The sequence below is a fragment of the Plodia interpunctella genome, chromosome 19 (assembly GCF_027563975.2).
Source record: "Plodia interpunctella isolate USDA-ARS_2022_Savannah chromosome 19, ilPloInte3.2, whole genome shotgun sequence".
Lineage (NCBI taxonomy): Eukaryota > Metazoa > Arthropoda > Insecta > Lepidoptera > Pyralidae > Plodia > Plodia interpunctella.
In genome coordinates, this window is record NC_071312.1 from 1,939,498 (window position 1) to 1,966,349 (window position 26,852).

Here is a 26,852-nt window from a genome sequence, read left to right on the forward strand (position 1 = left end):
CCCACGCGCGTTGGCAGCGGCTGTCAAATTGACATTTCATGCTCGCCCGACTCCTAATTGGGCATTCAGCTTTTCCCTGATTCCGATACAATCTAGAAAGTTATGCTTTATCTTTTATTTATTATGAGGAATTATTACTAATTCGAAATTATGTGATTACTGTGGGGCAAAATGTATTCACACGAAATTAATCTATACTATTATTATAAAGAGGTAAGAGTTTGTGAGTTTGTATGTTTGAGACGGATAATCTCCGAGACTACCGAACCGATTTAAAAAATTCTTTCACTATTAGAAAGGTACAGTATCCAAGATTGCTATAGGCTATATTTTATCTCAAAATTGCCACGGGAGCGCAGCCCCGGGCAACATCTAGTGTGAAATAAATGCAACGTCATTGACGAGATTTTACCGAAAACTAATATGCTTTGAAACCAGTATATAAAGCAATAACTCAAGTCACGATATGTTTTGCGGAACAATACCTACCAATACCTAATAACTATAAATATTAAATCAGTTATGGATCAGTAATGATTTATGATGTCTTATTGTTTGAAATATGTTTATACACAAGATAAACTAAAATTACATATTTCCTTGGCGTAAAATTACGTTTTACTAGCTGCGCCCCGGGGCTTCGCTCCCGTAGGAATTTCGAGATAAAAAGAACCCCATGTGTTATTCCAGGTTATATTCTACCCGTTTACCAAATTTCATAACAATCGGTCCAACAGATTTTACATGAAAGAGTAACAAATATACTTACATACAAACTTCCGCATTTATAATATTAGTACGATATATTAATACAATTGAATTATCACTAAAAGAAGTATTTTTGACATTTTATTAACTGTTAACGAATTCGCAATACATAATCCTCAATACGTATCTCAAATCGTAAAATGTTTACTAAGATGTGATTTGCCTTCAACGCCTTCAATAAAATATACAAATAACTTCGTTGTAAATTATCAATGGTGGAAATAGTATGTTATAACCTTCACACTTCAGTATAACGTTATATTCGTGACGACGCAACACGCCTATAAAATTAATCTAGTGCAATGACAGTAATCAGTCGCAGTAATGGGGCTTTTTCAAACCGCCTAGTTTCAGTCACACTAAAACCTAATAAGACTGAAACAGAAAATGTCCGGTTTTGTCATCATGCACAAACATCGATATTAGCGCGTCACTAAACGCCGTGAGACGTGCGCGTGGGCACGTAGTACGGAGACGTCATGCGAAAAATCGAAGAACAAGGCCGTACATTGACCTCGGAACTACGCGTTCACGTGATAGTAGTGATGTGCTGATTTTGGTGACAGTTCCGAACTGAACTGGTTATAGCCCGAACGATGCGAATGATCGATAGTTCTTTGTTTGAAACTGGTCTCAATTTAAATTTAGAATATTGTGTCAAATTCAAATTTCCAACGATTTTGTATAAAAATTACAAAACCAACATGTACTTATTGTATATATTATTGCACAGTTGTAAAAAATACCTAATACAATAAAATTCCTAGTAGGAATTTATTTACTGATTTTACGACAGTCACGGATGCATTCTGGCATCGGATATAAGTGTTTGTATGATCTCACCAGCATTTTCAGTTTATCCCGTGATTAAATCACGAGGTTATAAGATAAAATATATTTCATTTTATTTTGTAGAAGGTAGAAATTTTGTAAATTAACATTGTATGTAACGTTTTTTTCTAAATTCTTCGTGGCACAGCAATCTTTAAATTAGACACTGACATACTTTACTAAAATAAACAACATTCACAGAAGATTCACTTCTTTTTGAATAAATGATTTGATTTTGATTTTGATCAACACTTTTACAGTACTTGAAGTGCCTTTTCGTCGGTAGGATTTAGACCATTTAATTCATTTGTGACCATTTAATGATTCGGAGAATCTGTAATTTAAATTCTCAGTGAAATATCAAGAAAACTGTGTTTTCTATTAAATATAAGTAATATCTACCTACTTACGTCGATCAGTCCCTTATTAGCATCTTGTCAGTTATGCCGAAACTTATTCAAAATTCAACATATTCAAATTTCACAATGAATTATAACTTCGCACACATTGTCAAGCATTAGCCAATTCGCATTGACGGATACGGAAAAACAAACGAATTCGCAAAAAAAATGTGTGAATTATTCACATCATAATTTACATTTTTAGCATCATCAAGCCCATATGTGTTTTAAACAAAAGCCAAGTTCCTAATATTTTTTCTCACTATGTCTTTACTTTTTAGAGGTACACTCATTAGCACACCAAACTTCCCAATTTCATTGCAAATTAGCCGCTATTGCCCTGGCATAGAAGCGTATGGTCACTGGACTTGCAGTTGACAGTACTAACATAGTCCAAATTTTCCCGTGTAATTCAACATGTATTTGGAACCTTTTTACATATTTGACACTTTCTAAAGTACCGTCGAACAATGCTAATATGACCTTTTAGGTAAAACTTTCTACAAGTTGGAATAAAAACTGATTTTGATTACACAATATCTCTTGAAGATTGTATGACGCAAGTTTCTAATTAATCATAATATATATATTATACTGAATTGGCAATGGAATTCCCCATATGGTTTTAAGATGTTTGCACAAAATCTGAATCAACCAGAGGTTTACTATGTTTTCCTTTTGTTAAAATTAAAATTAAGATAAATAACATTTTACAGACTAATAAAACTATGTTCTAATTCTAACGCAGTAAAAATCTAATTTATCGACTACATGATGCCAAATTCGTGAAATATTTTTATAAATCCTCGGAATGGTGTCAGAATATAAATAATTATGTTCTACAGAATATGTATAATTATATACTAATGAGCTATTATTGACATGATTTGCTAGCAAAAATCTACATGAGATACAATTTATACACACCATTTTGCGAATATTTATTAGTGTTGTCAATCCAGGCTAGGCCATTCATGAAATAAATGTTAAAACCAAAATTATGATATCTGTATTTTGACGATACGAGTATATTTTTATCCTTCACTCTAACGACAGAATTATTAATTGATTACTACCAATTGGCAGTTCAGTCACCACTCCATAAATCAAATAAATAAATCGATTGGCACCGATTCGGGTATCGATATACCTATTTATCGTACAATACTATGACAATGTTTATAATCTGTGGAAGAATAGGGGAATGGCTGGAATAATTATTTCACATTGATATGGATTTTGGGCCAGATTAGCACGGTACAGAAACCGATATTGTTGGTATTGTGTGAGTTTGTGAAAATAATGTTACAGTAACAACCTAGTAAGAAGCAAAATTCATTATTTTTTCCTATCAAGTTATTCGTAGTTCTTGTAGTATGCTCTTCGTAGGCACGTGTAAATTTAATAAAAAATTGTAATTTAGAAAAAAGTTTTGAAGCCCATGAAGTGATGTAAAATATTAGTGATGCTATTATGAGCATTGCTTGTCAATTATTGTAATTGAAAAGTTTAAATTTTGAGTGTAAGATAATCGGCATAATTCGGATTCATGTATATTGTATACTAAGGTCCTAAATCTTGTGTTAAAAATCAACTAGTTGGAAAAGCTAATATGTTTTTATGTTCAAATTCCCATAGAGGTCCAGCTATTTGTTCATAAATAAAATAACAAGCTCCCGAAATATTACTCTATGATCGCCGGTGGTCGAGTGAGATACTGTCACCACTTTCTCCGTAATTATTATTTATACTGTCGAGTTTATCTCATAATTTGGATGGCTTGTCTCTGAAATTACGATTATGGATGTTGAGATTAAGTGTTTGTGGAGATGTACCAGAAATCCTTGGTAGAGATTAGTTTTAACATCGAGAAAATTGTCATTGATCGATCACCTATCTACCTCTCTCTCATCCTTGTGTGTTCTTTGTGACATCCGAAGCCCGAGGTCCGCGTCAAAAACCAACAATTTTTGAAAATTTCGCCTCTGTTTTCATGCGGACTTTGGGAGTGCTACTGTTCTTGCCTATCAGCTGTGAACATTTATTTGTCCATTTCGAAATAAAAACCGTCTATCTCTCTCTAAAAAGTACTCCATCCGGGAAACCTTAAGGGAAATATCAAGGGAGACATAAAGCCGAAAGCCATGCACCTAAATCCTTTCATAAGTCATCATCTTCTGCAGCCCTCCGTGATCCACTGCTAGTTATGTTCCTTCCGTCTACGCTAACCTTTTTATGTAGTTTGTCACATCCAAATCTCTTGTGAAGTCAACTTACACTGCTCTTAACACCTAGATAGAAATAATCATAGACAACTATTTCAAGATGGCGCGAATTGTTGAAACAAAATCACGTCTACGCATGGAATTAGTAGGTACTCCGTGAAGTACTTTCTAAATCCATGCGACTACGCCAACCTATCTCGTGTAATTTAATACTTCTAAAACTTTTGTAAAGTTTTTCTTTTATGTAAGTACTAGTATTTTCATTTCCTCGTCTCGTCTCATTTTCAGTTGCCTTCATCGCCGCAATTCGAGTAGAGTGGTACTTACACTACACACTTAATAAAACGACTTACACTGCACTTAACACCTAGATAAAAACAGTCATAGACAACTATTTCAAGATGGTACTAGTTGTGGAAACAAAATTGTGGTCAGTCACGCGATGACCACACACGAACGCGGACTTGTTTGAGGTAACGAGGTAAGTATTTTTACTAATCAATAAATTGAGTATACAACACAATCTGACTGTTCGTAATTTCATGGTTAAAGCGTTAGCAAACCTCTCAATTACTTAATTGTCAAGATAATCGTGTGCGTTATATGCCATGTAAGGGCTACAACCGAATCATTACATAGTATAACAATGTAGCTTCCCGCTGTCTGTCCTTATGTATGCTTATATCTTTGAAACTACGCAAAGAATTTCCATGTGTTTTTTTTTATATAGACACAGTATTTTAAGAGGTAGGTTCAGGTACTTACCTGAATATACTTATATAATTCATTATATTTTAAAGAAAAGCAGAGTTTCTCGGGTTTATATATCGGCAATTAGAAGGAGCTGGATTAATCATTGATATAAATACTCGCATCTCTTTGCATTTGTCCTTTACCATTACCATAATATAACTAGTTACCTAATAAACTAGGATACAGATGTCATCAAGATATTTTTTTTATATAAATATAAAAACTTGCAAAAGTGGTACTGATGGACTTTATCCCATAGAGAATTCTGTAACAATCAAACATTAGACATAACAGAGATAACTCTTCTACATCTTATCTAATGCGCTATTTCTATATGCTACCATTTTGTCTAATTTTATTTTTTGTGCAAATTATGGTTTGAAATTATCGTAAATTTACCTACAATAGACAGAATTTTGAACAGTTGCGTATTCAAATTCAAATTCAAATCATTTATTCAGAAATTAGACCTTCACAGGCACTTTTTCTCGTCAATCTTTATATTTATAGTTATTTCTCACAAGCTACAAACTACTGGCATTTCGGAACGACCACTGCTGAGAAGAAATGCCGAAAGAAACTCATTTGAACAGTGTTGGTCCCTATCATGCCAGATCGGCTTACCATTATTATTGCTGATTTAATATCATTTTTCGTACACGTATATTGCATAAATAAAACTTTATGTTGTTCCGCGAAATATGAGATATCATATAATCAAATTGAGACAGGTCAGTAATCGAATCTATCACAAATTGACTGCCTGATAACTTGCTGATCATTTAATTGGAATATCGTTGAGATGTGTATCAGTCGTTGACCCGTTTATCTTAATGAAACTGACGTAAAAAATAAAATGGTAACAGTCTGCGACAATATTATGATAACTTAATTACGCTTGGAGCCAGTCGACCTGAGGCCGTAATGCGCCTTTTCCATTCGATATCGACCGTCAATAGATTTCAAAGCAACGAACCAATCACATTTTGGGATTGTTGTCATTGAAGAGCGAAGTTTCGGTTTGCATTCCACTTCTTACTATCGAATGGATTCGAAGTGAGACGCAGCGAACCAATCACAATGCAGTGTGGTTGTCGTTGTTTCACAATGTCGAACTGGTTATTGGTTAGCTGCGTCTCACTGTGAATCGACTGGATAGTGGGATGTGAATAACAAAGTCGCACTACGCACAGAAATAAGTTGCAAATGCAAAAAAAAAAACGGACATTGCTTTGAAAATTATTTCTATCTTCACTATTACAAGATAATCTACATCAATAACATATTGGTGGGTGTTTCTCTCTTTCTTTTCGGGTGTGTCATTGTTATATTAAGATTGGTTATCAATGATGAGCTAAATAGTGAAGGTAGTTCAAAATATAAGCCAAACATATAGTAAGCCAAATGTTTAATTCCTGTAATTTGGAATCATACCTTGATTTAGAAGATTAACATGCTCTGAGTTGTGAAGTTGTATTGCCTATTGCATTGTAATCGTGTTTATCAGATGATAATACTTGTCTTGATCTCCTCTTTGTTAGTATTGTAAACATGAACAATTTTTTATTTATTATGAAATAATACAGTTTGAAAATACACGGTTTTCGATTAAAACTAATTCTTACCAAATTGTACCAACTCTTAATTATTTTTTTTTTAATAATTTAACAATGATAATATTTTATTCAATATCCAATTTAGTTACATACTTGCAAAAACGTATCACGACATCTCTAATTTTAACGTTTCGAACGAAATTTCTGCATTTATATATAGATTTTATACTTATTTACATATCGGTGTAATTTTGAAATAGTTATGTATACTTAGTAGATCATTTACATAATAATCATGTCGTTGCTATGTACAAAGGAGTTTTACACACTGGAGATTGCAACTGACACTGACATAAACAATATTAAGATGCTATCAACGCAATTAACCAGAGGTCAGTTCTAACGAAATAATTCAATCAACAACGGTAGATTTAGCGAAAGCAAATAGCAGAATAGCACTGTATTCACGCACTCCATTCATTGCAAGGATATCGAATTCCATTGATATTTACAATGGAAAATCGACTTTGTTTTGTGTCGTATAAAATTCAGTTTCATTTGAATAATTATTAATAGTGATGGGAACGACCCCTGCTATTAAATTGTACGTTTATTTTCATTTAACGTCGTGTGATGTCTGTTATTTCGCACCAGTTTCTGGTCAGTGGTGATTTTGAATCAATTTGCTGATTTTCGCCCTAGGGGGAATGTGTAAGGGGCGACTGATCATTACATTCACGCTTATTTAAACGATAATAATTCAAGATTAGACAGTTGGTAGTTGAATATATATATATATATATATATATATGTGTGTGTGTGTGTGTGTGTCGATATTTCGATGTAGGTATTAATTAAATAGATTTTAAAATATTAAATATACTTATTTACATCATTTTTTTCTACTGTTTTATTATATGCATTGATTAAACTATAATATTTTTTACATTATACAACTAAAAGAAAAGGAATTAAAAATAATAAAAAAATATAATTTTCATGTGTCATTAACATTTTGTGGGACATTTTGACTTTTATTAAGACGAGATGTTGCCCGGGGCTTCGCGGAAATTCTCGTGGGAATTCGAGATAAAATATAGCCTATAGCAATCTTGTGTAATGTTCCTTTCTAATTGTGAAATAATTTTGAAAATCGGTTCGTTAGTTGCGGAGATTACCCGCCTCAAACATATAAACGCTTACCCCCTATATAATAATAGTATGGATGATTGTGCTTAAATAATGCGAGATAAATAACTATATTTGCTGTATTTTTATCTAACTGACACAAAAGTTATATTGCAAAAGTAATATAATCATTAAAAGCATAAAAAAATTATTTTTACTCATGATAACATCCCCTGCCTTGTGTTCTCTTTCTATCACTATACCAAAGATATCGAAAAAATGTACAAAAAATGTCGATACATTCCCGTCACTAGATATCAATCGTGCGGTCGTTACGCTGGCAGCACTACGAGATCGACAAATTGCACAAGCGGCGTCATTCACAGGTCTTTAGAGGGAATTAGCACTAGATATCGATACTCTACACTTATCGACTGGGGTGCAACACTTTAGCAGTTTCTTGGGATAAAGTGTAAGTCTTATTTAAACGTAAAATTTTACAAATATTAGATACGTTTTGAGTTATATCAGTCAGTGTGATACAGATTGAGAGCATTATGCATTTTTATGTGTTACTTAGATGACAAAATGAATCACTATTTGATCTCGTGATCAAATAGTTGAACTCGTGTTCAAGACGATATAATTAAATTAACTACTCCGTTATACGTAAGTGAAATAATAATTAATTGGATCAGGTACTCACTGGACACAGTATATAGTAATGTACTAAAATGAAATTAACAACTAATAGATATATTAAGGTACATGAAGCGGTGGTGGTGTAATAGTTAAGACGCCCGCCTGTGGATCAAAAGGTCCCAGGTTCGAATCCTACTCGTGCCACATGAGTTTGTACACAAATGTGACTCATATAAAGTAGTTTTAATCGACCACCACTTGCTTCCGGTGAAGGAAAACATCGTGAGGAAACCTGCATACTGGTTGATTATTATTAACTTGTGTGTGAAATGGAGAAGGCAATTGCAAACCACTCCATTAATAATGCAAAGAAAGTTGTTGTTTCATTCCACGTAATGACCACGACCTTCAGCCATGAGGAATACGACTATGAAGAAGAAGGCATATTAAATCTTACTAATATGTATTATAAATGCGAAATTGTGAGAATGCGTGTACGTATATACATACTACACATCCTCACAAACTTTTGCATGTTTGTTACTCTTTCACGCAAAATCTACTGGACCGATTGTTATGAAATTTGGTACACGGGTAGTATATAACCTAGAATAACACATAGGGTATTTTTTATCCCGAAATTCCCACGGAAGCGAAGCCCCGGAGCGCACCTAGTAAGTAATAAGTAGTCAAATCAGATACATTAAAATCTTACTAAGCCTATATGATGAAATCGTGTGGTCACCCTGTGTCTTGACGCCTGCTTAGCCGCGGGCGCCGGCGGCACTCTGATACGGCACTTGAGACTATATTCTGTACAGTCTTACTCATATATAAATATGGTACTACTACTCTAACTAAGTACTGGTCTCAGATTTCTCCTTCTTCTTCTTTAAGAGCATATTTATTACTGAAAAACGGACAACAGATATTGTTTAAATAATATTTAATTTTTATGTAAATCGGGTATCCTACGAAAAATTTGTCGTGTACACGGTACACATGATTTTGTACAGAATGTACTTTTGAATACGATATACTTATCTGGTGCTAAATAGATAGACAAAGCTGATTGTAATGTAACTAACGTGTATATTAACTTTACTATACTAAATTGTTAATAGGCATGTTGCAGTCATATTGAGACAAATTAAAAATGGCAACTTAACTAAAGACATTTTTTTAATAGGTAGGTACTTAGTAATTTACTTTTTAATTATGTTCTAATTATTTTAAACTATATTTTAATTCAAATTATATTAAATTATATTAAATTAAATTTCCTTACAAAATCCTACTAACGTTATAAATGCGAAAGTTTGTGAGGGAGGATTTTTGTTTGTTACTCTTTCACGCAAAATCTACTGGACCTATTATTATGAAAATTGGTACACGTGTAGAATATAAATCTGAAAGAACACATATAGTACTTTTTATTCCGAAAACCTACGAGAGCGAAGCCCAGGAACGCAGCTAGTAACTTATAAATTAAAAATATCCAGGGAAGGTGCCTAGGCAAGGTGTTCTGATGGATATACCTCTATGTTTAGGGGCCAACATCACCATAGACTATATAGTAGAATTATTATGCACTTAACAGAATAATTATATCTGTTCGTACATGTACTATATAGGTACGACTAATTTAATGCTAAATACGAACATAAAGTTTATCTTGTAATTAGCGTAAAACACGAGTTATAATCTAGTGGTTTCTGATATAAATACTTACGACAGATGTTAATGTGGGTCACATATATCGTACTATAGTGTCGTATTTACCAGTGATAGACCTTGGTTCAAAGGTCGTCTGCATGGGTACCTCGCTCACTTCTCTTTCTGCGACCAAACAGATTGCTGTTAAGCACTGGCTTCCATTGTATTGTGTTCCGGGTAGAAGGGTGAGAGAGGCAGCGTGCTTACAGGGCACTGCGGCAAAAGATCCCAGGATAATATAAAGCAGGCAACGCGCGTGTGACAACCCTGGTGTTCCAGGCGTTAATAGGCTGTGGTGACCACTTACCATCAAGTGGTCGCGTACCTGTTTGCCTGCTTGGTAGTACTTTAACTGGGTACCCGCGGTAGCCTATGTTACCTCGGGTAATTAACTATTTATATATCCCAAATTTCATCGATGATCGATGAGATATCTCAACAGCAGCGGTTTACCCGTGATAGCATGACAGATAGACTTTCACATTTGTAATAACACGAGGGTCAAACTGAAAGTTTTTAGAAAATCAAAAAGTAAGCAAATTATCTAAGTAGTTACTAGTTTTTATTAGTTAAAACTAATTTATATATAAAACTTTTATCTTTTCAAAATAGGTTTTGCCCTCTCGTCCTTAGGGGTCACTTCGACGGCTCTTTGAAACGCAGCCGTTGCTTCCTCGGCGTTCATTAAACGTTTCCCTCGAAGTGTTTCTAATTTTTGGCAATAAATGAAAAATCGCATTGCCTAAAAACTTTCAGTGTCGCCCTCGCGGCGTGGAAATATCTGAATACCTGACCTAATTGCCTAGCATTTTTGTGAACGGGTCTTATCAACCGAATCGTTTTATTATAGTGGTTAGTTACTGCTAAACACTATCTAGTTGAACTTTATTGCAATTATTACAGATAGGTAGATAACTCATTTAAAAGTATCTTGCTGATCCCGGATTTTTCGACGTCACAGCCCCAAATGCTACCGAGAACACAATCATCAGAATATCATAATATCATCAGAATATCAGAGAGAACTAGATAACTCATATATAACCACGATCGCATACATACCATTCAAACATACAAAAAGCACAGATACAAAAATTCGGCCAAATTCGGCAAGTTGCAACTCAGTAAAATTTGCTTTTTTTTATACATATTCCCATATTTACTAAAAATATAGTTAAACCAAGATCACAAAGCGACATTAAGCTATTGAATCTGATCGAGAATCAACAAGATTCTAACTGTTAAGCTTCTATTAAGCTATAACTAAAGCTATAAAGATAGAATCTCAACATCGCACGCTTTGCGATACAGATGTGGAGATACGCACGAATTTATACAATTCTGTGGGCCGTTAGTTGGACCTTAATAGCAAATAGTTGGGCTTTGTTCCCGGGAAATTATGCTCGAGAAAAGATATCGATAACTCGAGAAAACATCTTTGAGTTTATGAAATTATAAAATTAACTGTTTGCATTTGCCCGGCTAGGTTTAGCCGGCTAGAGCTAGGTTCACCAGGCTAAACCTAGGTTCAGCCGATCAACCTACCATCCACTTTTAAAAATATCGATTATGGTTTAAAAATATTTTTTTTTAATTATCGATTGTGGTCATACAAAATTAAAGAAAAATATGGTAAATTATACCTTATTTCCCTTCGATGATAATTCGATTCCAAATAGCTAAACATGGCCTTCGTGATTCGCAGCTCTTGGCTCTTTCTATACCGTAATAAATGAAGACGTAATATTATCTGTCGAAAATAGATATACAAATAGCCTTAAGTATTCCTTTATTTTGAAAACCAACAGCGCTGTGTAAATTTTCTTAAATATAACATACCAGCCGCGCCCCGCGGCTTCGCTTCCGTGGGAATTTCATGATAAAAATTACCCTATGTGTTATTCCAGGTTATATTCTACTCGTGTACCAAATTTCATAACAATCGGTCCAGTAGAACAACAGTAACAAACATGCATACATCCTCACAAACCCTCAGAATAAGATAACATATATTTTCCTGTATAAAATGATTTCTAAAATGTAAAATTTCGTTGTCTCTTCAAAACATGAATTTACTCACCGTATCTAATGAGAATGGTACCTGGAGCATTCCCGAGACAGTCCTGGTCAACAAAGGAGTGCTGTTCTATTTACGAGCCCTTAATTTCTAAGGAGCCCTGATTTCTAACAATCCCCTGAAATGGTGCAAATCGCCTCATCAGTTACAATAATGGGCAGCGAGCTCTTTCTTCGGAGTAAATAGTGAATCTTCCCGATGTTGGATATTTATTTTGTTTGTATACAGAAATGTGTCCCTTTATCTCAGCACTTACGCAAAAGTTTCTGTTTCATCATCCTCATAATTTTTTTACCATATCTGATGTATAAAATAAATGTAATGTAAGATATTTGATTGTAATTTCAAAATTGTCGATGTTAAATGGGGACGCCATGCAAATCATCAGTGACATGACACGTCACAGCACTCTTATCTGGTTTTATCCGGTTACTTCCTCAACCGTTAAGTGTCGGAGCCCAGGTCCCGCTTTTCCTGTTTTCCTAGTTCTTTTTCGCATGGTTTTCGGCGTAATAAAATAAATAGAAACCGGGAAATTAGAAAGACATCAGTTCTGACTACTTAGATAAATTTATGGAAACAAAAAATTCTGGAATCGACCGGGTCCCTGTTCCGGAACATGAACCACGCCTCTGTCTATCAGGGACAGTGCCCCGGGGCACTGACAGACAGAGGCGTGGGTTCAATTCCCGCTCGATTCCAGATTTTTTTCATCTCATTATTAATTTCAAAATTGTGACATGTATAACAAAACAATTAATGTTTTTTATTTGTACATGTCATACTAAATATAGAATATGGATAGATATGAAGCTCATTGATGAGAGGATATATTCAGAAGTATATAAGAGGTATGCTGACCTCCACATAAACATAATGGACAATTTAAGAAGGGAATATATAAATGACTCTTGTTATTGCTCCGGACTTCACTCCCGTGGGAATTTTGAGATATTTGACTTTAAAATATAGCCTATAACAATCTTGGAGACTGTACCTTTCTAATCGTGAAAGAATTTTTGAAATCGGTTCGGTAGTATCGGAGATTATCCGCCTCAAACATACAATCTCACAAACAAACGCTTATCTTTGTCTGAAATATTTTTTTTTATATAGATCTTCTGATTGTAATGTATGTCTGTCTGTTCCAGCGATACTTCAGCGTGCGACGTACAAGGTCGGCCTCCTGACGATCCAGGGGGTGTACACGTGCCTCTACCTCTGCATGGATGCTTGCGGGTTCCACTACGCTCATGTATGTATAACTTTATTGCTTACCAACTTCTGTAAGGAAGGATTATATCCAAATCCTAATCCTAACTAGTATTATAAAATGTGAAAGTTTGTTTGTTACCTCTTCACGATTTACCTGCTCGACCAATCTTTTTGGAATTTTGCACACATGTAGTTTGAATCACGGACATAGGGTACTTTTTGTCCCGAAATTCCCACGGGAGCGAAGCCCCGAGGTGCAGCTCGTACCAAATAAACCTCTCTTTGTCTAATCATATGTGTCACTGTGTAAAAAAAGCCTTAACATGTGTGTGTCTTTCACAATAAAGACTATTCTATTGTTAAAATTTTTGAAGATTCGGTTGTGATTTTACAACCGGCCGCCTGCCTGTCGTCAACCCTTCTTGGGAATGATATTGTTGCCTGGTGTATATGTGCCTTAGACGCCTTATACGAAAGCCACTGGAGGATATGGAGTGAACCTCACTCTTACGCTCGCGCTAAACTGAAATGCATCTGATAGACAACCATAGCATTCCTAAAAATGTGCGTGTAGTCTGAGGGCCCACTTCTTGAAATTCTATGAAATATGCTCTCAAAAGGGTTAACGTCAGACACGTAGGCGGTTGTAAAATTACAGTCGAATTTTCGAAATTTTAATGTTTATATTTTTACGTTGGGCTTCGCGGTGTCGCTGCCGAATGCAACGGCACGCGCGAAGTTGAGAGATTGACTAAATATTTAGCATATACATAAATCAAAACAACAAGCGATAATAAACGATCAACGGCAATTAAAGTGACGAATGATCGGAAACACGCGTCTGCTTTACTTATAACGCAAGACGTTCACACTGGGAGAGTAGAGTGGCGAGTGTTGAGGCGAGCTACCCGACTGCATTGTTGATTCGGATTGTCATGTTTTAAGGTAGCAGTGGTGATATATCGAGATTTGTTGATCATTATAGTATCCTGCCGAACATTTGGCTTCGATTATAGTTTCAGTTTCCAATCGAAACTAGTTTTTCTACGGTTTCTGTTTCGCCTAATAACGCAACCGAAACTTTCCACCAGTCGCCACTAGTTTACATTAATAGGTTTCTCTAGTCTAGGGTGTAAACAAAAATTACTTTTTTTCGTTGTTAAAAATGTAACTGACCGAAAGTTTCGGTTTCAGACAAAAATCACGATTCCATAGTTTCAGTCGGGCGCTAGATTGTTAGTATAAATGTTCTCAAGTAGGGTTGACGTCAGACAGGTAGTCAGTTGTTACAATCACAGCCGAATCATCCCAAGCTTCGCTTCACATCTCCGAATGCAACCGCAAGCATGCGTGAATATCAATTCAAATCACTTATTCACTAGGCCTTCACAGGCACTTTTTACGTCATATTCTAAATTAAATAATACTTACCAAAGCTACAAACTACTAGCTAAGAGTGAGAAGGTGTAGATTTCACCGAGTCCACTCGACCACTGTCCACAAATCTTCGCAATATGATGCAACCGGGCATTGGTAACGAAACGAGTTATTTAAAGACGGTTATTTATAAATATAATGCTTATATTATAATGCTTAATAGGCTGATGATCGTTATATATAAAGTTTATCGCTGATTGGTTTGCATCTTCGATTGTGAATAGGACAGACACGATAGGACTTCCTTACATATTATAAAACTAGCGGCCCGTCCCGTCTTCGCTCGGGAAAACCTCAATAAATTATACACCTAAACCTTCCTCAGGAATCAAACTATATATAAATAAAACCCGCATCAAAATCCGTTGCGTAGTTTTAAAGATTTAAGCATTCAAAGGGATGTAGGGACAGAGAAAGCGACTTTGTTTTATACTATGTAGTGATAGTGAAGAAGGAAGTCCCCCTGCGCGTAGGAACTCAATAAACTCAAAAATTACCGGACGGGTTTTTGCACTGTTTTCAAGTTTTCATCAACTGATAGTACAATTCCTGAGGAAGGTTTAGGGGTGTTTTTGTATTTATTAATATGTAATTTATTATGATAGAAAATTCATAAATTTACTGTTAGAATACAATAAATATCAACTATATTTGAGTTATTTATAACATTGATAACATTTTGAATAAAAACGTAAACTGAACTTAAAAATAAATTAAATTTTAATAACAAAACACATATTGTGTAAAAGGCTGACAGCCTAATCCTTATCCGTACAACATATTATAAAACAAATTCCTCTGCTGCGTCTGTCTGCCTGTCTGTTCGCGATAAACTCAAAAACTACAGACGCACGGATTTTCATGCGGTTGTCACCAATTGATAGTATGATTACTGAGGAAGGTTTAGATGTACCTATATTTTTTTATGCTTTTTCCCAAGCGAAGCCGGGATATGCCGCTAGTTTAAAAAAAGGTTAATCTTTAGTTCATGGCCAGAGATTGTCATGATAGTGGGAAGACTATGACACTAGATCGTAATCTATTTTATAAACTGTCATAAAAATGAATCTATTAATACATAACAAATTCAATCATGCATTCATACGCAGAACACCACAATAACCTGATTACTGGCCGCAACTTTCTCTCAGGATATCGATCGATCACAGATCTATAGATCCGAATGATCTATTTATTGACTACACACAATGACTCATCAATTTTGTGTCGTAAACTCGTAATGAATGACGTACGGTTAATTTTGAGATATTGTGACATGATTACAATGATTTCAAACGTCTTGTTATCCCATTCCAAGAAAGTTTTTAATAAAAATGACATTTTTGCCACAAGATTTTATTGTCATCAGAGAGATCATAATGCATTCAACCCGAGACAATAATTAAAAATATGTCCGAGTTGCCAGTATACTTAATGTAGATTTTTTTTAAGAACCAGTTTTATTTTTGCTTTTGTTTTGAATATAGATTTAAAATATCAAATTAACGTATCCATAAACGCGCCAGTCAGAGCGAGACGACAGTCTCAATACATTGAAAACGTTTACCGAAACATTAATCTTCCGTTTTCACCCTTCGTGTCGGCAATTTGGATACACTTCCCTTGATCTATCTTTACAAATGACATTTACGACTTTGTTTTTGTTTTCAAATGTTATGGCTTAATGTGATTGTACCCTTCAACATGTCGTCATGTGGAAAAAATGTTTTCTAGTAAATTTTCAGATAACATCGTTAACTTTACAGTTGACTACGCCGCCATGCTAAAACATCAAAAATTATCTTTATGTAAACATTTTTATATATTACCTTAGAACTTGATGTTAATAAATGAATCGTAATGAAAAAAAAAAAACATTTAACTCTCTAAAAAGAACGATGCTTCGAAATGGCCATCAATTAAACTAAGCAATTAAACAAAAATACAATTTGAAAAATGGAACGCAATTCGGAAATCGAGCAAGACACCCGCTAATCGCAAAGGCGGGAATACACTTACAACCGTACAGTTTAAGAAGACCTCTAGCGCCTAACTAATTTAGAATAAAAGAGGGCTTATTCAATTTGGTCGTGCAGTACAATCCAGGGTGATCCCATTAAGGAGGCGCTACACTAACAACAAGGCGATAAGGATGTAGTGACACCATTAATCAGCGAGTTCTCGATTCATTAACGCTCGCTAGAAGAATCGATTTGTCATAGGTGGATGTGTGGCCCTAGATAGGGGGCGAATTGTTTGAAGAATACATTATTATTTTATTATTCTAAGTGCTCGCTTTTATCTGTAAGTAATTGATTGTGTAACGGTAATGCTTAGATCTGGAGGAAGTATATTTTTCTTAAAATTAATTTTGAATATCGCTGCTTGACAAATTTAGGTTGTCAGTATTAAACTTACCCTTGTTCTTAGAAGTATGCTGTTTATAACACTGGTATCAGATTTGTAGCTTCCTAGCTAATAAAAGAATTTTGTAAATCGGTTGAGTAATTCCGCAGATTACCCCCTACAAACAAGGTTAGGAACACATCATCTTTATTCATAAAAACACCGTTATTCATAAAATAGTAAAAGCATACTATAAGCTAAAGTATGTATGTATGTAAAGTATGTATGTGTTCTTTCTTATGATGCGCGTGACTCGGTCAGATTTGTGTACTGTGTGTAACAAGGAGGAAGACTTGATACATGTTTTGCTGGAATGTGGTCGATATTCTGCCCTGCGCGATAGATTTTTAGTCAAAGTGTGTAATGGATTGCTGAACATAGTGTTGAGCAATCCATTATCACAGGAGGCTAAATCCATTTATATCTTGTGGACAAGCATTATAAAAGCTAGATAAGTTTATATTAGAGATCCCCCATGAGGCTGACATAGTCGCACAAAGTGCACTGAAGCCTGTCAAAACTTTAGAAGAAAAAAGTATGTATTGTCACTATCGCACTTTGTAATACTTTATAATGAAAAGAGACATAACATACTTTAGCTAATATTCTTTAACTTTGTTATGAATAACATGGTTAGTGTAAAAACATCGATTTATTTGACGACCTCGGTGGCGCAGTGGTAAAGTTCTTGCCACTGAACCGAGAGGTCCCGGGTTCGATCCCCGGTCGGGTCATAATGGAAAACGATCTTTTTCTGATTGGCCCGGGTCTTGGATGTTTATCTATATATGTATTTGTTATAAAATATAGTATCGTTGAGTTAGTATCCCATAACACAAGTCTCGAACTTACCTTGGGGCTAGCTCAATCTGTGTGGTTTGTCCTAATATATTTATTTATTAGTTTAAATGGTTAAAACTAGTTTGTAGACACACTTTTTTGCACTCCATGACAATATCTCATGGTGCAATAAATCTCCAATCAAGATTTTAATTACAAATTCCAAGATCAAAATCGTGAATACCATTTCAACCCCGAAAGGTATTGTTTGCACCCCTCAGTGACCATAGGAATGTCAGTCATGCAGACAGTCGTCCCTTGGTAATTTTAGTCAAATTAATTCCTTTATTTCATTCAAATTATTTATTATAAGAATCTTCGGTCGGAGTTTTTCATACACAATTTCACCCCCCCCCCATTGCTAAGGGATTTTAATTTCAAATTTATTACACAAAATACTATGTGTAAAAGTGGACATAATTTATTTAATTTAAGATATATACGAAAGGCAATGTTGTGTCAAGAAAGAAATAGTATTAACAGAATAATGTAGGCTTACAGAGTGCTATAGTAAGGGGTGCTGTAACGATTTATCATGAATCGTCTTCGTCTCCGACGTCGTCTTCAGATTACGGAAGACGTATCCTTTCAAAGCTTAGCTAGTATCTCGTAAAGTGTGAAATACACTGAGAGTTCTATTTATTTCTATTTAAAATAGCGTTTTGACTTTCATACCCATGCAAAACCAAGGGCGAGTTTCTATTATATACTTGGCGAATTAGGCGAATTGGACCTATCGCGAATTGCACCAATCGCGCCTAAAGGACTAACTGTAACCCACCACAATGCCTGTGGTACGGTATTTAGCCACTTGCCCCAGGTAATTAATATTGACAATATTATCTTATTATATCATCATATGAAAATAATAATTCAGCGTATATCTAATAAAATGTCTAATATTTCTCATAGTGCCACAACTTATACGAATCAAGTATTAGTAACGGTGCCAGTGAGCCTGTCCTGTGTCCAATCATCCGGATTACTGTGACAACTACTTGTCGCACCCGACTTCCTTCTTTATGAGTTTTATCAGTGTATACTAGCTTTGCATCTTTCATGATTTGAATCAAGTTTGAGACAATTCGCAGACATTAAATTGCATCTGGCACATAGACTAAAAAAAAAGAAAAAATAAATTCTCAATTTCAATTCTCAAAAGGAAACATATATTTGCTAACTAAACATATCTATGCACACGTTTAATTTATTTTTCGAATAACTTTAAAGCTATAGTACTCGAGATGTACATGTTTTATGTTCTATTACATTAGGTACATAATATATATTTTTATTAAAAACTTGTGTACGTTTGACCTCTATCAAGCCTAATGGGAAGTAGAGATAAGGTCTCACATAATGCCTTTTCCCTCTTGACTTAAAGATCCTATATATTTTCTGGAAATATCAGAAATACGAAATTCCAGACTTCAACAATTTGCAGTAGGAAAGGGAAACTATATCGGGAGATGGAATTGTCGACCACATAGGGGATTTTGACCAACCAATCATTCGAGCAAAACTCGTATTGTGCAAAAAAGAGATAGAAAAAGATTAGATATTTTTAAGTCTATTTTAATTTGCTAAATTATAAGATCGATTAGAGAATATGCATGCATGAAACTGATATAAAACTGAAATAAGGTTTTGTATTAAATTTATGTGTTTACTTCAAAAAACAAAACAGTAAACAGTTATTTGTTTTATAATGTAAACAAAACTATTAAACTACACAATGCCTTTTTTGATTTCTCGGACGTTTCCTTAAAATTGCTATCTTTTTCCTTGAACCGTCTATAAATAGCCCACGTACTGGAGACCCAATTAAAAAAGCTACGTCTACAAAGGCGGCACCGTTTATCACGTCACGTAATACGCAGATTACGCGCGTAAGCTTTTGTAAGCTCCTTGCGCAAGCGCCAGCTAAGTGACATGGGAAATCTGTTTGCGTACTTTATCAGTTTACTGGCAAACCGCGGCTTTGCCGTGTATATTTCACATACTCTATCTATTGATAACGCGAAAATCGCTGAAGAACCGCTTAAGGCTGATTGCATCTGTCTACTTTGATGTTAACTTATGCGCAGAAAAAAGAGAAGTACGGCATTTTATCCCTACCCTATGTAGTTTTTTCTAAATCGAGATCATTTTTAGAATTCCCGTTAACGTAGATCACGAATCGATTAGTTATGGAGCAACGGATCAAAGTATTTTTTTTATCGCAGAGTTGACTTAACAAAAAAGTAACTAGATCATTTTTGACGTATAAAAATAGCCACTTTAGGTCATTATGTCGCCAGGAGTTACAATCGCTACCAGAAATGACAATAGTCGTAGTTTTAGAGGGAAATAAAGCGCTCGTAGATAAAAATAAGAAAAGGATTAATAACTCAACTATCAAGGATAGCTCCTTTGAAACAGAATTTATTCAAAGGTATAGGTAGTTTTGGTTTGTTTTGGAAAAACAATAGACATGTAATAAAAAATCTAGCATTTGAATTTATTTTGAAAAATGAAGCTTAACATATCGTACATCTCTTTTATCGATTTTAAAATAACATTCCAAAAATAATTTTACAAATCGAACGTTCGTCTTTTACTTTTAAAAGCCAGTGTCAACCCTAGTCAGTCAACGAAAAAAAGTTCGAAATTTAAATTCGGACTAAAGGGTTTCGCCGCGCCACGGGCGCCGCCAATGTTGCCACAAAAAAAAACGATACCCGAAGAAAAAAAGTGTAAAACGGCTCACAAAATAGACATAATTTATATTTGAATTAACGATCGCATTGTGTGTTTTAGATCTGATGTTTATTTACGATTGTTTACCCCTATTTTATGTTTTAATATTATCCTATATTTATGGTTCGATTTTTGTCGTGTGGAATTTATTTTTTCCCTAAATATTTTAATTTATAGGTGTTTTTTAAAGTATTTGTGACGTTGATGGGATTAAAATTGTTTTATTTATATTGTAAATAAGCGAAGGTTTGTCAAATATATTAATTACGGATAAGCTTGTTTGTTCCGTACGTAGAATAATTTGTATTCGCAGTCATAACTCATATAAAATTAACATTTAGATTACTTCTTGATTTTACTACAACCTTTGTTATTAGTCGTATTACTTCCTAGGGACAAATATGTCTTTAATTTACCGCTTATTTATAGGTTTGCTCAGAATAATTGCTAAATGAACTTACCTACACGTGTTTAATCCTTCGTTTACTTAGGTTATTGTAATGTATCAATTCGCTTGTTACTACGTTAAGGAATTAGAACAATATTATCGAAACATTAAAGTTAGTGACGTTTGTTTATTCTTTCTCATAGTGATATTCCAAACGACTTAGGATCGGGGTCATCACGTAAGTGGAATGGAACACACACAACGACTTTCTTGGCATTATTAATGGAGTCATTTGCCATTGCCTTCTTCATTTCACACACAAGTTTATAATCAACTAGAGTTCAAGTTTCCTCACGATGTTTTCCTTCATCAGAAGCAAGTGGTGATCGATGAAAACTACTACTATACATGAGTGAGATACCAATCTGACTCATGTATAGTAGTTTTCATCGATCACCAAATTTTCTATATACCAATAGAAAACTCAGGATAGGATTAGGATTCGAATCTGGGACCTTTTGGTACACAGGCGAGTGTATTTAACCATTACACCACTACCGCTTAAAAAATGAGTGTTACTTTAATTTAACATCAAACTAAAGAAAAATACCGTCACACTACGTTACGAGTATTTAATACCGCTTACAATATCAAATACTTTTCTCTCATTAGCCGACGTCGACGGTATAAAAATATCGACACCACATTTTTTACTACATTTTTATGGCGACAGAAATGTAAGGACGAAGCCGCGTCTCCAAGATTATCAGATTATAAACTCGATATAAATTTATTAATGATTAATAATGATATCGAGTTCTGAATTCGATGTATATTTATCGATAACACGGAATAGTGAGGATCCGTGTGTATTGTTGATTATTTTTTTCAAGACAGCTGTGTCGGGAATACAATATGCAGTTTGGCAAAACAAAGTGTGTAGTTGGACGTCGTGTAGTGGAGAAGTGACAGATGGGACGAATTAATTAATCCATATTATTTACTACAATTTGTTCACACTTTGTTGACAAATTGACAAGTTGAATGTTTTTGACCAAAATTTGTCAATATACTCCATACAAACAAACCGAAAAGGTGTCAAAATATTTATAATGATGTTTTTCAACAGAATTAATATTTTTCAGATTACTTCTGTTTTTGGAAATACAATATGCTTTTAAAATAACGGCTCGGGCTTAAATATCATTCGCATTTGACTTGAAGTAAGTAACAAGAATAACTTCTACGCTCCATAATAAAGTTGGACAGATAAAAAATAGAAACAGATAATAAACTCCACTCCACTGTCCCAGTCGTCCGGGAACCTAATATGAGATTTTAAATTCCCATAAACGTTAGTGGAGATCACTGTCACATCGCACTATGGATCGTAAAGTTTTTATCGCTTCATTCTCTATTTTTACGCCCTTTGTTCTATTCCAATGCAAGAACACAAATTCAATAAAAACAAAAAATAAGTTTTGAATCTAGAAATAGGAATAAAAAATTTTTTTTTTCACTCGCATACCTTATGTATCAAATTTTAGTTGAAAAAGTACTCCGACGATAATTAATAACATTTGTATTACGCATATTTTTCGAAAACATTTTATAATCGATGTACCTATGTCGCAAGTAGCTTATTGTGTTCTATACATCGCACCCTACAGAACTAAACACTTATTTTCTACGAAATAGATTATATAAGTGAAAGGAGAAATCGGCAATTAAATTACTACAGAAGCAATAAATTTGCTTTAGCCGAACTACATCCAAGCGAATCCGGGGTATCGAGGTATTACCGCTGGATTTATAACATCACGACCGTAAAATCACCGTGACATTTTGGTTTACCGACAGCTTACCGATAGCCATCTAACGAAGCTAGATTCTAGGTATTCGTGACCATAAATAAAAATTCGGCACTTTAACTTGTTACATTATTACATTAATCAATGATTAGGTACCTAACTTAAACCACAAAAGATAGAACATTTTTTAAAAACTATTATTAGCGCGACTTTGCCGCCAGGAGATAAATCAATGCTGCCAACATTACTTTTTGCATTAAGTGTCAAAAACAATAGCTTAATAATAGGTCATAGACAAACACCTGATCTAAAAAATAACGGGCAATTTAAGACGCAAACATCGTTACACGAATATATAATTAGGGTTATTTAGATCTAGAGTTTAAGATTCGTAGCTAGGATCATAAATAATTGATAGGTTAACAACTTTATTATATGGGCAGACTTGACTATATTATACCATAACATAAATGGCCAATTAATGGATTGTGTGCGGTAACACTAATTTAAAAAAGAAGTGCGGCGAATTTCGGGAAGTTTGATGGAATCCCATAAAAATACCTGGAGTTGACGCATTTCTATCACATCGATCTTGCATGGCTCTTCTCGGAAATGGTAACAGTCTCTACAACACGATTCAACCCTGTGAATGTGATGTCATGAATGCCGCGAGCCGCCAATCGAATGATTGTTTTTTCTGAAAATAAGCGGCCAGATTTTTTTTTCCCTTCTGATAAAAAAATATCTTACTTAGCTGTGGTTTTAGGTAGAACAGAGTGGTTTTAACAAATTTACAAATACAATGTTTTAAATCTTAATTATTATGTAGATTAATTTAATTAATATGACCAATGTCCTGGTACTTTGTAAGTAAGTACTTATATTTATTTTTAAGATTATTAAAACATCATTCCTTAATAATTTTCTACAGAAATATATAGCAAACCGTTGAATTTTAGTTTCTCCATCTCCAGAAATAAAAAACCACATCAAGGTCACAGATTTCTCGGTGATGATGAAGTATTTTTGAAAAATTTTATCCACATTATGCTTTCCTATCATTGAACAGCCATAATTAGGAGAATCTGAAAATGGGGAAAACTAAGTCCTACAAAATATAAACGCTAAATTAGGAAGCTACTTCAGAACCTAATTTACGTGCATCCAGCTAGCTTTATTTATTCTGCAATAAAGATGTCAATTACACATGTCTAGCCAGAGAGATTTATGTACTCCCCCCCCAAGTTATAAAGTAGTGAAAAATATAGTCACAGACATGTCAAATGTCAGTGTGTAGGAACTCATTTGTTTTAAAGGCAGTGTTTATTTAATTGATATTAGCATAATGTAAAAAAATGTTGCACTCGACAAAAGTAATTTTGTTTTGATTTTTGATACTTACGTCGACTTTTTTTGGAACAGTTATACGATTGCAGGTGATTGGACGGAAATTATATATATTATGTAAAAAAATATACTAAATACTAGTACCAAATTTGGTTGCATTTGGAATGCATTTGGTACTTATGTGTAAGTAATGTAAATTATTTTAATTAAATTAGTTGAAAAAGTATCTTCTACCTATAACCTAATTCCTGTAAAAGAGAATTTTGTCAGAAGTGTTGTGCAATTTCACGGTTTATAATTTTGTTTTCTTTTTTGCGAAACCATAGACTTACAATTAGTTGCGTCCAAATTAATACTATGTAAGTGTCACATAGACTTTTCTTTTCAAAACCATGAAATTGATACACGAGACTCGATATCGCCCTCAGGAAGGACACTAAAATTTAATTCCATCATATTGAATCCTTTACAAGGGTCAGGAATCGTCTAGCGATCTTCTATATCAATTTATTTTTAGTCCATAAAGATCGGAATCGATAACCCTACTAGTGTAGCAACCTAATCGTCCTTATCGATTATCGATGAACACGCGATCGCAAAATATTTGACCCGTAAGGTTGGCACGATTTATTAATCGGTAAACGTATGTAAATGTTATGAGCATCTGTATTTGCTTTAAGGAGGAGATATTGAAATTATTTTATAAGGAAACTCTTAGAATTTGCATAAAACATAGAAACTCGGACTTGTCGGTGCTAATATGGAACTGTAATTACTTGTTGTGACAGCTTTATTGGATTTGTTCGTGCCTTCTCCAGTGATTATGAAAAGGTAATCTATAAACTAATTAATCACTGAAATAAGAATTTGTTGTGAACACTTTATACTTAGAAAACTAGAATACGGATGGTAGGCAGATATTGGTAGTCTTGTATCGGCTGTTGAAATGTAGATGTGTGATTATCATTTTTTTTTGTAAAGAAAAAGTTATCTTTTATTTCGAACATGGTAAATGGTGTAGTGCAGGAGGAGCTTGGCCTGCCTCGAATGTTCAATTGATACAAAATAATAATAAAAAAATCAATTCATAGTTTACTTTGAAACTTTTACAACCAATACAAGAAAGAAGTGTTACACTTTATTTATCATTCTATAATGGAGATTTAAAAGAAATTTACTACTTACTTAAGTTTCTTTCTAATTTATTTACAAATAAATAGCGAACCACCACGTCACCTATACATAGTTAACTAACTCTATTTAAAAACGCACATAACTATCCCCTTGTCTCTTTAATTTCGAATACAATATGGATATAATTACTCTTATCTAAAAACGCACAACTACTCGATTACGTTACTTTTTCTCTTCTCTTTTAAATTCCGAACACAATATCGATAGATTTCCATCGATAAACATTACCGATCTAGTTGTTATCGCCACATTCACGCCACCGACTCTATGAACCAATTTCCGAACAGGGTCCTGTGGCTATTATTGGAAGTAGGGTTTAATACTTACGTGATAAGATAGCCAACGTTTGGACACACGTCTTAATTGTGACGTGATCTATTAACGGTAAACTTTTTACGATTGAAATTGGTTGGATATTGTCTGCGTTCGTTTATGAGTCGATAACAATTTAATGTCTAACGTTTTTATAAATGTTACCTACATATTCATTTTCGATTCCCGTCTTTTTCCTGTAAGTGATAAATGTGAACCTTTGAACCCTTGGCAAAGGCAAGTTTCGACTGTTATCTAAATATTTATCACAAATAAATAAACCCTAACTTCTTCAATCACGACGACGTACATTCCACATGATCATTAGGTAACTTATTTACCAAACTTTATCTATTTACCATTATGGTACAAAGAGCGTATTTAATGCTAAAAAAGCATTATTTACCAGTCAACGTTCGGGAAAAACAGAAAGAATATTTTTTTATTGCCTTCCTTTTCACACTGTATCACAGCATCTATCCTATATCCTATCCTACTGATATTAAATGCAAAAGATTGTGAGGATATATGTGTGCATGTATGTGTTTGGTTACTCTTTCATGCAAAATCTACTAGACCGATTGTTATGAAATTTAGTATACGGGTACGGAATATTACGTGGAATAACATATATGGTACTTTTAATCCTGAAATTCCCACGGGAATGAAGCCCCGGGGCGCAGCTAGTAATATATAGAAATCATCAACTAAACAACTAAACCGGAAATAATGAAATGATAGCCAAAGTCAAAAACATTTATTGCAACATCGTGTCCATATAAAATAAATGGTTTTTACAAATAATATACTTAGAATATAATTATGATTAAACAGATGCCTTTAACGCCAATAGATATAGGAGCTTACCATCTTTTCAACCCTTTATCAATAAAGATTACGTTCTATGATGTCTAATAAATATTTTCAAATTACCTTCTAACTTGACTAGTTAATACACCAGCATTCGCGCACACTCATCACACGTATTAGCGCAATAATTTCAACAAAGCCATTAACGACTGGCATCTCATTTGGTTTGTAATCAACTTGTCTCTAGAGATTAACA

General features: G+C 34.2%; 1 protein-coding gene across 8 annotated transcripts in view; it reads left to right on the top strand.

Moving 5' to 3' along the window:
- bnl (branchless) overlaps positions 1 to 26,852 on the top strand; it is a 165,016-nt gene that overhangs the window by 130,522 nt on the left and 7,642 nt on the right. For all 8 annotated transcript variants that reach the window (XM_053759554.1, XM_053759553.1, XM_053759557.1 and 5 more), the window contains one exon: positions 13,249 to 13,352. In XM_053759554.1, the coding sequence (XP_053615529.1) occupies positions 13,249 to 13,352 (104 nt within the window). The remainder of the gene's footprint in view (positions 1 to 13,248; positions 13,353 to 26,852) is intronic.